This window comes from Staurois parvus, unplaced genomic scaffold (genome assembly GCF_062004578.1).
Source record: "Staurois parvus isolate SC_StPar_1 unplaced genomic scaffold, SC_StPar_1.0 ptg000377l, whole genome shotgun sequence".
NCBI classification, from domain to species: domain Eukaryota; kingdom Metazoa; phylum Chordata; class Amphibia; order Anura; family Ranidae; genus Staurois; species Staurois parvus.
The window spans coordinates 95,369-110,114 of record NW_028318173.1 but is presented as its reverse complement, the minus strand read 5'-3'; the positions used below and the strand labels follow the sequence as shown (position 1 = coordinate 110,114).

General features: G+C 46.1%; 1 protein-coding gene across 1 annotated transcript in view; it reads right to left on the bottom strand.

Moving 5' to 3' along the window:
* Positions 1–2,856: 2,856 nt before the first annotated feature.
* The window catches only part of BTK (Bruton tyrosine kinase), a 70,868-nt gene continuing 58,978 nt past the window's right edge, over positions 2,857–14,746 (bottom strand). The window contains exons 15-19 of the mRNA XM_089685511.1: positions 13,938–14,154; positions 13,778–13,842; positions 6,369–6,487; positions 6,066–6,223; positions 2,857–3,245 (exon numbers count right to left, since the gene is read on the bottom strand). Of these exons, the coding sequence (XP_089541637.1) occupies positions 3,177–3,245; positions 6,066–6,223; positions 6,369–6,487; positions 13,778–13,842; positions 13,938–14,154 (628 nt within the window). The 3' untranslated portion in view covers positions 2,857–3,176. The remainder of the gene's footprint in view (positions 3,246–6,065; positions 6,224–6,368; positions 6,488–13,777; positions 13,843–13,937; positions 14,155–14,746) is intronic.

Sequence of the window (14,746 nt, the reverse complement as noted above, 5' to 3'; positions counted from 1 at the left end):
AGGTCAATGCAGGCCAGAAGGAGGTCAATGCAGGCCAGAAGGAGGTCAATGCAGGCCAGAAGGAGGTCGGTGCAGGTCAGAGGTACCTGTCAATGAATTCTGAACAAACTCAGAAGCATCTCAAACTGATGCCATCAACACAAACTCAAAGGCCAGCACAACCCCCCGCAGGATTGGTTGGACACTGCAGGACGATTCATTAAAACTGGATTTTAACAGACAAGAAAAAAGCCGTTGAGTTGCTGCCGATTTCAGACCCTCAATCCTAATTGTTCATTTTAAGAAAATAAAGAAAGTGTGTGACCCCCTAATAATCAACACCTTTGGTTTGCTCTCTGTGCTCTGTGATAGTGTTTGTTATATATCTGCTCTGTAAAAGGAAATAAATACCTGCTGATCCCGCCAGAAATCCAGAGCCATCCAGAGCTGTCCCGCGCACACTTCCGGTGTTGTCCTACAGAGCTGGAGTCTCATCATTTTCCAGGACGAGGGGCACGTTGTCTATTTACAAATAATCAGTTTCATAAAGGAATAAATAAATGAGTCCTCATCAGAGTCACTCATTACACCAGTTTCTCCATCAGAGCCCCTCTCTTACACCAGAGTCCCCTCTTACAGCAGTGTCTCTATTAGAGTCTCCTCTTACACCAGTGTCTCCATTAGAGTCTCCTCTTACACCAGTGTCTCCATTAGAGTCCCCTCTTACACCAGTGTCTCCATTAGAGTCCCCTCTTACACCAGTGTCTCCATTAGAGTCCCCTCTTACACCAGTGTCTCCGTTAGAGTCCCCTCTTACACCAGTGTCTCCATTAGAGTCCCCTCTTACACCAGTGTCTCCGTTAGAGTCCCTTCTTACACCAGTGTCTCCATTAGAGTTCCCTTTTACAGCAGTGTCTCCGTTAGAGTCTCCTCATACACCAGTGTCTCCATTAGAGTTCTCTTTTACAGCAGTGTCCCCATTAGAGTCCCCTCTTACACCAGTGTCTCCATTAGAGTCTCCTCTTACACCAGTGTCTTCATTAGAGTGCCCTCTTACACCAGTGTCTCCAATAGAGTCCCCTCTTACACCAGTGTCTCCAATAGAGTTCCCTCTTACACCAGTGTCTCCATTAGAGTCCCCTCTTACACCAGTGTCTCCATTAGAGTCCCCTCTTACACCAGTGTATCTATTAGAGTCCCCTCTTACACCAGTGTCTCCATCAGAGTCCCCTCTTACACCAGTGTCTTCATCAGAGTCTCCTCTTACACCAGTGTCTCCATCAGCGTCCCCTCTTACACCAGTGTCTCCATTAGAGTCCCCTCTTACACCAGTGTCTCCATTAGAGTTCCCTCTTACACCAGTGTCTCCATTAGAGTCCCCTCTTACACCAGTGTCTCCATCAGAGTCCCCTCTTACACCAGTGTCTCCATCAGCATCCCCTCTTACACCAGTGTCTCCATTAGAGTCCCCTCTTACACCAGTGTCTCCATCAGAGTCCCCTCTTACACCAGTGTCTCCATCAGCGTCCCCTCTTACACCAGTGTCTCCATTAGAGTTCCCTCTTACACCAGTGTCTCCGTTAGAGTCCCCTCTTACACCAGTGTCTCCGTTAGAGTCCCCTCTTACACCAGTGTCTCCATTAGAGTTCCCTCTTACACCAGTGTCTCCATTAGAGTTCCCTCTTACACCAGTGTCTCCATTAGAGTTCCCTCTTACACCAGTGTCTCCATTAGAGTTCCCTCTTACACCAGTGTCTCCATTAGAGTCTCCTCTTACACCAGTGTCTTCATTAGAGTGCCCTCTTACACCAGTGACTCCATTAGAGTCCCCTCTTACACCAGTGTCTCCAATAGAGTCCCCTCTTACACCAGTGTCTCCAATAGAGTTCCCTCTTACACCAGTGTCTCCATTAGAGTCCCCTCTTACACCAGTGTCTCCATTAGAGTCCCCTCTTACACCAGTGTATCTATTAGAGTCCCCTCTTACACCAGTGTCTCCATCAGAGTCCCCTCTTACACCAGTGTCTTCATCAGAGTCTCCTCTTACACCAGTGTCTCCATCAGCGTCCCCTCTTACACCAGTGTCTCCATTAGAGTCCCCTCTTACACCAGTGTCTCCATTAGAGTTCCCTCTTACACCAGTGTCTCCATTAGAGTCCCCTCTTACACCAGTGTCTCCATCAGAGTCCCCTCTTACACCAGTGTCTCCATCAGCGTCCCCTCTTACACCAGTGTCTCCATTAGAGTCCCCTCTTACACCAGTGTCTCCATTAGAGTTCCCTCTTACACCAGTGTCTCCATTAGAGTCCCCTCTTACACCAGTGTCTCCATCAGAGTCCCCTCTTACACCAGTGTCTCCATCAGAGTCCCCTCTTACACCAGTGTCTCCATTAGAGTCCTTGGGTCAAGTTCTGTGCTGTGTTGGTGATTGGGAGGAATATTCTGGGATAACCAAGAAGTGGACGTTCCAGCATATATGATCAAAATGCGCCCCTGACCACCTTAACCGGGGTCAAAAAGGTCTGGTGAGTGAGCAATGCACTTCATTTCACTGGCACGTGGCGAAGATCTATGGACATATGGTTTCCAGAGCCGTGTCCCAAGAGAACTGTCACTATCAGATTTGCTAACACGTTTATTATTTATATGGACATTTATTGATTTGCACTATATCGGGAGGACCGAGCACCATATCTGGCACTATTGGTTTATCAACGCATAGATATGGTGGTATTGTTTTTTTCTCTTTTTGTTATTTTTTTTTTTTTTGTTGCACAGCGCCTACCTATTCACACCTATAGAAGTGTCAATTCACTTTTTAGGGGCAGCTGCAAATACACATTGTTGTCACAGAGTGGGCACATGGTTACGACTTCGCACGGTGTCAGTAGGCGCCATAATAATTTAATTTGATTTTATTTTTCTGTACTAGCAGGATCTTTACAGAGACACGAATGTGGGAAAACGTGCATTGCAGGGATGTGCTGTGCCCTGACATTCGCTATAAACACAGATACCAGTTCTTGCAAGTGACTGCATCGTCAGTGAGGTTCTCTTTTTCTTTTGTCCAGTTGTACGGAACCATCTCCACATGGAATATATATATATACACACAATAAAGTCAATGTACATCCAGGTGTTTTTCTTTTCATTGGTTCCTTAGAATTGTCTATGAGGCCAAAATACGTTATTCTCTGTCACAGATCCTCCATGATTTCTAGAAGTGCTCCATGTAAGATCCGGAAGGCCGGTCTGTCTTCAGCTTTCTGTGGAAACGCATGAAATATGTTTTATTTCCATATATCTGTGTGTGGTCATTGGTGTTTGAATCTACCTTGAATGTGATGATGACAACTGTTTGTCTATCTACTGTACGCCTCAAAATGTTAAATTAGGACCTTATTTTATTTCTTGGCTGTTTAGCCACTTAGGACTATTCTTGGCATATTATTATTATTATACAGGATTTATATAGCGCCAACAGTTTGTGGAGCACTTATCATCTATATACAGTATTGGTCTGTTGCTATATTCCACTATATGTATGTTTATTGATAGAGAAAGTGTAACAGGTTGATATGTATTTATGTACCAACATTCCCTATTGTATATATATATATATATATATATAGATATACATACACCCAAATCCACACAATATATATACAGTATCTCCCAGAAGTGAGTCCACCCCTCCCCCACCTAATATATATATATATATATATATATATATATATATATATATATATATACACACACACACACACACATACATATATACACACAGTATCTCTCAGAAGTGAGTCAACCCCTCCACCACCTATCACCACCTATATATATACCGTATCTCCCAGAAGTGAGCCCACCCCTCCCATATATATATATACACACAAACACACAATATCTCCCAAAAGTGAGTCCAAGACCACAACTGCCTTGCTAAAGAAGCTGAGGGTAAAGGTGATGGACTGGCCAAGCATGTCTCCAGACCTAAACCCTATTGAGCATCAGTGGGGCATCCTCAGACGGAAGGTGGAGGAGCGCAAGGTTTCTAACATCCACCAGCTCCGTGATGACGTCATTATGGAGGAGTGGAAGAGGACTCCAGTGGCAACCTGTGAAGCTCTGGTGACCTCCATGCCCAAGAGGGTTAAGGCAGTGCTGGAAAATAATGGCGGCCACACAAAATATTGACACTTTGGGCCCAATTTGGACCTTGTCACTTAGGGGTGGATTTCCTTTTGTTGCCAGCGGTTTAGACATTAATGGCTGTCTTGAGATATTTTGAGGGGACAGCAAATTTACATGTTATACAAGCTGTACACTGACTACGTCACATTGTAGCAAAGTGTCATTTCATCAGTGTTGTCACATGAAAAGAGAGAATAGAATATTTACAAACATGTGAGGGGTGGACTCTTCTGGGAGATACCGTGTATATATATATATATATTGATCATTATTATTTTATTACCTATACTACATTATATTCCATTAATTACATTCCTTTGTCATAATTAATATTATTTATATATGATTTATTATTACTATATTATTTATTTTAATTATTATATTATTTCATTGTTATATTTCATCAATTACATTCCTTTATGGTCATAATTATTTATTTACAGTATATATTATTTATCATTATAATCTATATATTTATCAATATTATTAATATATTATTTATTATTATTAATATATAACTTATTTTATCAATTATGTTATTGCATTATATTCCATTAATTACATTCTTTATTGTCATAATAATTAATATTATTTATCATTCTTATTAATATATTATTTATTTTATTTATTAATTAATTATATTTCATTATTATATTCCATCAATTACATTTCTTTATTGTCATAATTATTTATTTACAGTATATATTATTTGTTTATCATTAGAATGTATATATCAATATTAATATATTTATTATTAATATATAACTTATTTTATCAATTATGTTATTGCATTATTATATTCCATTAATTACATTCCTTTATTGTCATAATAATTAATATTATTTATCATTCTTATTAATATATTATTTATTTTATTTATTAATTATATTATTTCATTATTATATTCCAGTAATCACGTTCTTTTATTGTCATTATAATTAATATTATTTATCGTTCCTATTAATATATTATTTATTTTATTTATTAATTATATTATTTCATTATTATATTCCATCAATTACATTCCTTTATTGTCATAATTATTATTTATTTACAGTATATATTTTTTGTTTATCATTAGAATGTATATATCAATATTAATATATTTATTATTATTAATATATAACTTATTTTATTTATCAGTTATGTTATTGCATTATTATATTCCATTAATTACATTCCTTTATTGCAGTGTTTCTCAACTCCAGTCCTCATGGACCCCCAACAGGTCATGTTTTCAGGATTTCCCTCAGATGAAACAGCTGTGGTAATTACTAAGGCAGTGAAACTGATCAAATCACCTGTGCAAAATAATGGAAATCCTGAAAACATGACCTGTTGGGGGTCCATGAGGACTGGAGTTGAGAAACACTGCTTTATTGTCATAATTATTATTTATTTATATATTATCTATCTACATTATTTATTCTATTTATAAATTAAATTATTACATTATTAGATTTAATTAATTACATTCCCCTATTTCTCATATTCATTATTTTTTTTTATATTATTTATCGTTATTAATTATATATATTATTTATCATTATTATGTAGATTATTTAGTTTATGTATTAATTATATTATTACATGATATTATATTACATTATAACATTCTATTAATTACATTACATTGTTGTCATCGTAATTATTATTTATTTATATATTTGTTTATTTATAAGCATACATACTGTATATATTTATTTATATTTTATTTGTCATTATTTATATGTTATTCATTTTATGTATTAATTATATTATTACATTATATCACATTATTATACTGTATTCCATGAATTACATTCCATTACTGTCATGGTAAGGTTTAGATCCAATTTTAAGCTCTGATAATGTATCATCTGGCTCCCAAATCCATCCGATCCATCCAGCGTTACCTCCACCCAGCAGCTGAGCATCACATTGTAGACTCTGTCTGTGGCCAGCTGGGGTCTGTAGAGTCGCGCCCCCTTCATTATCTGCTCCACGATTTCACTGTTGTTGAATCTTTCGTACGGCATCTTCCCGAAGGTGAACACCTCCCACATTAATACACCTAATGAGCGAAGAAAAAAAAAAAAAAAGAAAATGTCCTGAAAATGTATTTGTGATTACCACATATAACACATATGACTTTTAGAGCTTCTTCACACTAGCGGATGAGGGGGGGGGGGCGGTAAAACCCTGCGAGAGTTTCTTACCGAATGACCAGACATCGGATTTACTGCTGAACTTGCTGTACAGCAGAACCTCAATGGGAGACCAGCGGACGGGGAACTTCGACCCCAGCGAACTCGTATATTCGTCATCCAGAACGTACCTGTTACCGAAAAGATACATTTGCATGTATGGTCAGTATGACCAGTTTAGACGTGCAGAACTAAAAAATTAGTTTAGTTTTGGATCGAATTGTTAAGTTATTCATTTCGTTGCATTCATAACAAATGTCATTTCATTCGTTTTCAACCGGATTCAAATTTTCCCAATGGTTTCTAAGTATTCTAATGGAATTTGAATCAAAAATATAAAATCGATCCAAATTCATAGTGAAGAATAGCTGGTTCCATTCAATTCAAAATTTGAGTTTCAGAAAATCGTCTATATTCTATTTTATTCTATTCTTTCTATTCTATTCTTTTCTGTTCCTTTATTTTTATTCTGTTCCATTATTTTCTATTCTATTTCTTTCTATTCCTTTATTGTCTATTCTTTTCTATTCTACCCTCCTATTTTTCCTATTCTAATTGCTTCTATCCTATTCTGTTTTATTCTATCCTATTTCTTCTATTCTATTTTTTTTTAATTTCTATTCTAATCTGTTTTATCTATTCTATTATTTTTATTTGTTGTCTATGCAATTGAGAGAGAGAGGGTGGGGCGAGAGAGAAAGAAAAAGGGGGGAGAGAGAGAGAAAGAAAAGGGGGGAGCGAGAAAGAGAGGGGGGGAGAGAAAAAGAGAGGGGGGGGAGAGAAAAAGAGAGGGGGGAGAGAAAAAAGAGAGAAAAAGAGAGGGAGGAGAGAGAGAGACACAGAGGGGGGAGGGGGGAGAGAGACACAGAGGGGGGAGGGGGAGAGAGAGAAAGGAAGGGTGGAGAGAAAAAGAAAGGGGGGGGCAAGAGAGAAAGAGGAGGGGGAGAGGGAGAGAAAGAGGGAGAGGGAAGAAAAACAGGAGGGAGAGGGGGGAGGGGGGGAGAGAGAGAGGGGAGAGAGAGAAAGAGAGGGGGAGAGAGAAAAAAAGGGAGAGAGGAGAGAGAAAGGGGAGAGAGAGAAAGAGAGGGTGGAGAGAGAGAGGGGGGGGGAAGAAGAGAGAGAGGGGGGGAGAGAGAAAGAGAGATAGGGAAGAGAGAGAAAGGGGAGAGAGAAAGAGAGAGAGAGAGAGGGGGGAGAGAGAGAAAGAGGGGGTGGAGAGAGAAAGAGGGGGGAGAGAAAAAGAGAAGGGGGAGAGAGAAAAGAGAAACAGAGGGGAGGAAAAGAGAGAGGGGGGTGAGAGAGGGGGGCGAGAGAGAGATGGGGGGAGAGAGAGAAAGAGAGAGAGAGAGAGGGCGAGAGAGAAAGAGGGGAGAAAGAGAGAAAGAGGGGAGAAAGAGAGAGAGGGAGGGCGAGAGAGAAAGAAATGGGGGGCGGGAGAGAAACAGAGGGGAGGAGAGAGAGAAAGAAAGGAGGGAGAGAAACAGAGGGGAGGAGAGAGAGAAAGAAAGGGGGGGAGAGAGAAAGAGAGGGGAGGGAGAGGGTGACAGAGAGGGGGGGAGGGGGGAGAGAGAGAAAGAGGAGGGGAGAGAGAAAGAGGGGGGGAGAGAGAAAGAGGGGGGAGAGAGAAAGAAGAGGGAGAGAGAGAAAGAGGGGGAGAGAGAGAAAGAGGGGGAGAGAGAGAAAGGGGAGGGGAGAAAGAGAGAGAAAGAAAGAGAGAGGGGAGCGAGAAAGAGGGGGGGAGAGAGAGAAAAAGAGGGGGCAAAGAGAGAGAGAGGGGCAAAAGAGAGAGAGAGAGAGAGAGAGGGAGAGAGAGAAAGAAGGGGGGGAGAAAAGAGAGAAAGAAAGAAAGAAAGAAAGAGAGAAAGAGCAGGCGAGAGAGAAAGAAATGGGGGGCGGGAGAGAAACAGAGGGGGGGGAGAGAAAAACAGAGGGGGAGAGAAAACAGAGGGGGGGGGAGAGAGAGATGGGGGGAGAGAGAGAGAGGGGGGAGAGAGAGGGGGGAGAGAGAGAGGGGGGGGAGAGAGAGGGGGGAGAGAGAGAAAAAGAGGGGGAGAGAGAGGGGGAGAGAGAGAAAAGAGGGGGAGAGAGAGAAAGAGGGGGGAAGAAAAAGAGAGGGGGGAGAGAGAAAGAGAGAGAGGGGGGTGAGAGAGAAAGAGGGGGGCGAGAGAGAAAGAGAGGGTGGAGAGAGAGAGGGGGGAAGAGGAGAGGGGGGGGGAGAGAGAAAGAGAGAGAGGGAAGAAGAGAAAGGGGAGAGAGAAAGAGAGAGAGAGGGGGGGGAGAGAGAGAGAGAAAGAGGGGTGGAGAGAGAAGAGGGGGGGAGAGAAAAAGAGAAGGGGGAGAGAGAAAAGAGAAACAGAGGGGAGGAAGAGAGAGAGGGGGGCAAAAGAGAGAGAGGGGGGTGAGAGAGGGGGGCGAGAGAGAGATGGGGGAAAGAGAGAAAGAGAGAGAGAGAGAGGGGGGCGAGAGAGAAGAGGGAGAAAGAGAGAAGAAGGGGAGAAAGAGAAAGAGGGGAGAAAGAGAGGGAGGGAGGCGAGAGAGAAAGAAATGGGGGGCGGGAGAGAAACAGAGGGGAGGAGAGAGAGAAAGAAAGAAAGGAGGGAGAGAAACAGAGGGAAGGAGAGAGAGAAAGAAAGGGGGGAGAGAGAGAAAGAGAGGGAGGGAGAGGGTGACAGAGAGGGGGGGAGGGGGGAGAGAGAGAAAAGAGGAGGGAGAGAGAGAAAAGAGGGGGGAGAGAGAAAGAAGAGGGAGAGAGAGAAAGAGGGGGAGAGAGAAAGAGGGGGAAGAAAGAGAGAGAAGAGGGGGGAGAGAGAAGAGAGAGAAAGAAAGAGAGAGGGGAGAGAGGAAAGAAAGAGAGAGGGGAGCGAGAAAGAGAGGGGGGAGAGAGAGAAAAAGAGGGGGCAAAGAGAGAGAGAGAGGGGCAAAAGAGAGAGAGAGAGAGAGGGGCGAGAGAGAAAGAAGTGGGGCAAGAGAGAAAGAGGGGGGCGAGAGAAAGAGAGGAGGGAGAGAGAGAAAGAGGGGGGGGGGAGAAAAGAGAGAAAGAAAGAAAGAAAGAAAGAGAGAAAGAGGAGGCGAGAGAGAAAGAAATGGGGGGCGGGAGAGAAACAGAGGGGGGGGGAGAGAAAAACAGAGGGGGGAGAGAAAACAGAGGGGGGGGAGAGAGAGATGGGGGAGAGAGAGAGAGAAGAGAGGGGGAGAGAGAGAAAAAGAGGGGGAGAGAGAAAGAGAGGGGGGAGAGAGAAAGAGAGAGAGGGGGGTGAGAGAGAAAGAGGGGGGCGAGAGAGAAAGAGAGGGGGCGAGAGAGAAAGAAGAGGGGGCGAGAGAGAAAGAGAGGGGGGGAGAGAGACAGCGAGGGGGAGAAAAGAGAGAGAGAAAGAGAGAGAGAAAGAAAGAGAGAGAGGGGAGAGAGAGAGGGGAGAGAGAGGGGTGAGAGAGAGAGGGGGGGGAGAGAGGGGGGCGAGAGAGAGATGGGGGAGAGAGAAAGAGAGAGAGAGAGGGCGAGAGAGAAAGAGGGGAGAAAGATGAGAAAGAGGGGAGAAAGAGAGAGAGGGAGGGCGAGAGAGAAAGAAATGGGGGGCGGGAGAGAAACAGAGGGGAGGAGAGAGAGAAAGAAAGGAGGGAGAGAAACAGAGGGGAGGAGAGAGAGAAAGAAAGGGGGGAGAGAGAGAAAGAAAGGGGGGAGAGAGAGAAAGAGAGGGGAGGGAGAGGGTGACAGAGAGGGGGGAGGGGGGAGAGAGAGAAAGAGGAGGGAGAGAGAGAAAGAGGGGGGGAGAGAGAAAGAGGGGGAGAGAGAAAGAAGAGGGAGAGAGAGAAAGAGGGGGAGAGAGAGAAAGGGGGGGGGGGGAGAAAGAGAGAGAAAGAAAGAGAGAGGGGAGCGAGAAAGAGAGGGGGGAGAGAGAGAAAAAGAGGGGGCAAAGAGAGAGAGAGAGGGGCAAAAGAGAGAGAGAGAGAGGGGCGAGAGAGAAAGAAGTGGGGCAAGAGAGAAGAGGGGGGTGAGAGAAAGAGAGGGGGGTGAGAGAAAGAGAGGAGGGAGGAGAAAGAAAGAGAGGAGGGAGAGAGAGGGGGAGAGAGAGAAAAAGAGGGGGAGAGAGAGAAAGAGAGGGGGGAAGAAAAAGAGAGGGGGGAGAAAGAGAGAGAGAGGGGGTGAGAGAGAAAGAGGGGGCGAGAGAGAAAGAGAGGGTGGGAGAGAGAGGGGGGGGGAAGAGGAGAGAGGGGGGGGAGAGAGAAAGAGAGATAGGGAAGAGAGAGAAAGGGGAGAGAGAAAGAGAGAGAGAGAGGGGGGGAGAGAGAAAGAGGGGGTGGAGAGAGAAAGAGGGGGGGGAGAAAAAGATAAGGGGGAGAGAGAAAAGAGAAAAAGAGGGGAGGAAGAGAGAGAGGGGGGAGGAAGAGAGAGAGGGGGCAAAAGAGAGAGAGGGGGGGTGAGAGAGGGAGGTGAGAGAGGGGGGCGAGAGAGAGATGGGGGGAGAGAGAGAAAGAGAGAGAGAGAGGGCAAGAGAGAAAGAGGGGAGAAAGAGAGAAAGAGGGGGAGAGAGAGAAAGGGGGGGGGGAAAGAGAGAGAAAGAAAGAGAGAGGGAGCGAGAAAGAGAGGGGGGAGAGAGAGAAAAAGAGGGGGCAAAGAGAGAGAGAGAGGGGCAAAAGAGAGAGAGAGAGAGGGGCGAGAGAGAAAGAAGTGGGGCAAGAGAGAAAAGAGGGGGTGAGAGAAAGAGAGGAGGGGAGAGAGAGAAAGAGAGGAGGGAGAGAGAGAAAGAAGGGGGGGAGAAAAGAGAGAAAGAAAGAAAGAAAGAGAGAAAGAGCAGGCGAGAGAGAAAGAAATGGGGGGGCGGGAGAGAAACAGAGGTGGGGGGGGAGAGAAAAACAGAGGGGGGAGAGAAAAACAGAGGGGGGGGGAGAGAGAGATGGGGGGAGAGAGAGAGAAAGAGAGGGGGGAGAGAGAGGGGGGAGAGAGAGAGAAAAAGAGGGGGAGAGAGAGAAAGAGAGGGGGGGAAGAAAAAGAGAGGGGGGGAGAGAGAAAGAGAGAGAGGGGGGTGAGAGAGAAAGAGGGGGCGAGAGAGAAAGAGAGGGTGGAGAGAGAGAGGGGGGGAAGAGGAGAGAGGGGGGGAGAGAGAAAGAGAGATAGGGAAGAGAGAGAAAGGGGAGAGAGAAAGAGAGAGAGAGAGGGGGGGAGAGAGAAAGAGGGGGTGGAGAGAGAAAGAGGGGGGGGAGAAAAAGAGAAGGGGGAGAGAGAAAAGAGAAAAAGAGGGGAGGAAGAGAGAGGGGGGAGGAAGAGAGAGAGGGGGGCAAAAGAGAAAGAGGGGAGAAAGAGAGGGAGGGAGGGCGAGAGAGAAAGAAATGGGGGGCGGGAGAGAAACAGAGGGAGGAGAGAGAGAAAGAAAGAAAGGAGGGAGAGAAACAGAGGGAAGGAGAGAGAGAAAGAAAGGGGGGAGAGAGAGAAAGAGAGGGGAGGGAGAGGGTGACAGAGAGGGGGGAGGGGGGAGAGAGAGAAAGAGGAGGGAGAGAGAGAAAGAGGAGGGAGAGAGAGAAAGAGGGGGGGAGAGAGAAAGAGGGGGGGGAGAGAGAAAGAAGAGGGAGAGAGAGAAAGAGGGGGGGGAGAGAGAAAGAGGGGGGGAGAAAGAGAGAGAAAGAGGGGGGAGAGAGAAAGAGAGAGAAAGAAAGAGAGAGGGGAGCGAGAAAGAGAGGGGCGAGAGAGAGAAAAAGAGGGGGCAAAGAGAGAGAGAGGGGCAAAAGAGAGAGAGAGAGGGGCGAGAGAGAAAGAAGTGGGGCAAGAGAGAAAGAGGGGGGCGAGAGAAAGAGAGGAGGGAGAGAGAGAAAGGGGGGGGAGAAAAGAGAGAAAGAAAGAAAGAAAGAAAGAAAGAGAGAAAGAGGAGGCGAGAGAGAAAGAAATGGGGGGCGGGAGAGAAATAGAGGGGGGGGAGAGAAAAACAGAGGGGGGGGAGAGAGAGATGGGGGGAGAAGAGAGAAAGAGAGGGGGGAGAGAGAGAAAAAGAGGGGGGGGGGAGAGAAAGAGAGGGGGGAGAGAAAAAGAGAGGGGGGAGAGAGAAAGAGAGAGAGGGGGGGTGAGAGAGAAAGAGGGGGGCGAGAGAGAAAGAGAGGGGGCGAGAGAGAAAGAGAGGGGGGGAGAGAGACAGCGAGGGGGAGAAAAGAGAGAGAGAAAGAGAGAGAGAAAGAAAGAGAGAGAGGGGAGAGAGAGAGGGGAGAGAGAGGGGGGAGAGAGAGAGGGGGGAGAGAGAGAGGGGGGCGAGAGAGAAACAGAGGGGGGGTGATAGAGAAACAGAGGGGGGAGAGAGAAAGAAAGAGGGGGGAGAGAGAGAAAGAGAGGGGGGAGAGAGAGAAAGAGAGGGGGGAGAGAGAGAGAAAAAGCCACAGGGGACAGTATATCTGTGGGGGATGGGGGGGAGTAGTATACAGGAGCCCAGAGCAGCAGGAGATGGCTAGGAGGGGCGGCTGGTCGGCACCAAGAGGAACCGGTCTGTGCCTATCTCTCCTGCCAATGCTGAATGCCTGCAGGAGGGAGAGGAGAAATGGATCCTCTAGGTGCCGCCCCTCCTATCCTGGTTGCCAAAATGCCTTGGTATTCTGACGCCTGAAGAGTTCCCTTCACTGGAACTAGGGGGCCAAGCCCAACCCCTGAAAAACGACCCCACACATTAATCCCCCTCCACCAAACTTTACACTTGGCACAATGCAGTCAGACAAGTGCCGTTCTCCTGGCAACCACCAAACCCAGACACGTTCAATCAGATTTCCAGACAGAGAAGCATGATTGGTCACTCCAGAGAACACGCCTCCACTGCTCTAGAGTCCAGTGGCGGTGTGCTTTACACCGCGGCATCCGATGCTTTGCATTGCACTTGGTGATGTACGGCTTGGATGCAGCTACTTGACCATGGAAACCCATTCCATGAAGCTCTCTACACACTGTTGTTGTGCTCATCTGAAGGCCACACCAAGTTTGGAGGTCTTTAGCTATTGACTCTGCAGACAGTTGGTGACTTCTGCGCACTGTGCGCTTCAGCATGCGCTGACCCCGCTCTGTCATGTGACGTGGCCTACCACTTGGTGGCTGAGTTGCTGTTGTTCCCAGTTGCTTCCACTTTGTTATAATCCCACTAACAGTTGAGCGTGGAATATTTAGTAGCCAGGAAATGTCACGGATGGACTTATTGCACAGGTGACCACCTATCACGGGACCACGCTTGGAGTCACTGAGCTCCTGAGAGACACGCATTCTTTCAACAATGTTTGTAGAAGCAGTCTGGATGCCTAGGGGCTTGATTGTATACACCTGTGGGCATAGAGGGGATTGGAACACCTAAATCACATGATTTGGAGGGCGGGGCCAATACTTTGGACAATATAGTGTATTACCGTGATAAATACCGAGGCTTCCATTGGGCTAGAACACAACAAAAAGAATGTAGGTATACCTTGAGAGGCCAAAATCTGATACTTTGACTGTTCCATCTTCAGCAACCAAACAGTTTCGGGCAGCCTTAGAAAAATAAAAAAAAAAGTTCATATGGATAGGATCAATGTAATGACCTACCGACCACACACCGCTGCCATCAGTCCACCGAAATCCCTTACCAAATCCCGGTGTAGGAATTGCCTGGATTCCAGGTAACTCATTGCACCACACACATCGCTGCACATAGAGAGGAGGTGTCCTTGACTGAGACGTGAACGGAACTCCTTCAGGTAAGTAAGGAGGCAGCCATGGGAGAGATACTCCGTAATGATGAAGATGGGGCGCTGCTTGGTGCACACTCCATACAACTGAACCAGATTTTCATGGGACATCTTCCTGGAGTGGAAGGAGAAGATACGGTTTAGGTTTCCTGGATGGATGTCCGGTTGTGGAACCCTTACACGTTGTGTTGCTCGGGCATGACATAAGACAGGGATAGGCAACCCTGGAGAGGGGGAGATCTACCTGAATAACATGGGAGATGATTCTAGGTCACCAGGGTGCAGTGTTTTTTTTTTTTTACGAAGTAACTCAGAAAGAGTTCAGGGGTCAGTAGTAAGTAATGCAGAGGTCAGTAGTAAGTAAAGCACAATGCAGGGGTCAGGAGTATGTAATGCAGAGTGCAGGGGTCAGGAGTATGTAATGCCGAGTGCAGGGGTCAGGAGTATGTAGTGCCGAGTGCAGGGGTCAGGAGTATGTAATGCCGAGTGCAGGGGTCAGGAGTATGTAGTGCTGAGTGCAGGGGTCAGGAGTATGTAATGCCAAGTGCAGGGGTCAGGGGTATGTAATGTCGAGTGCAGGGGTCAGGAGTATGTAGTGCCAAATGCACGGGTCAGGAGTATGTAGTGCTGAATGCAGGGGTCAGGAGTATGTAATGCCGAGTGCAGGGGTCAGGAGTATGTAATGCCGAGTGCAGGGGTCAGGAGTA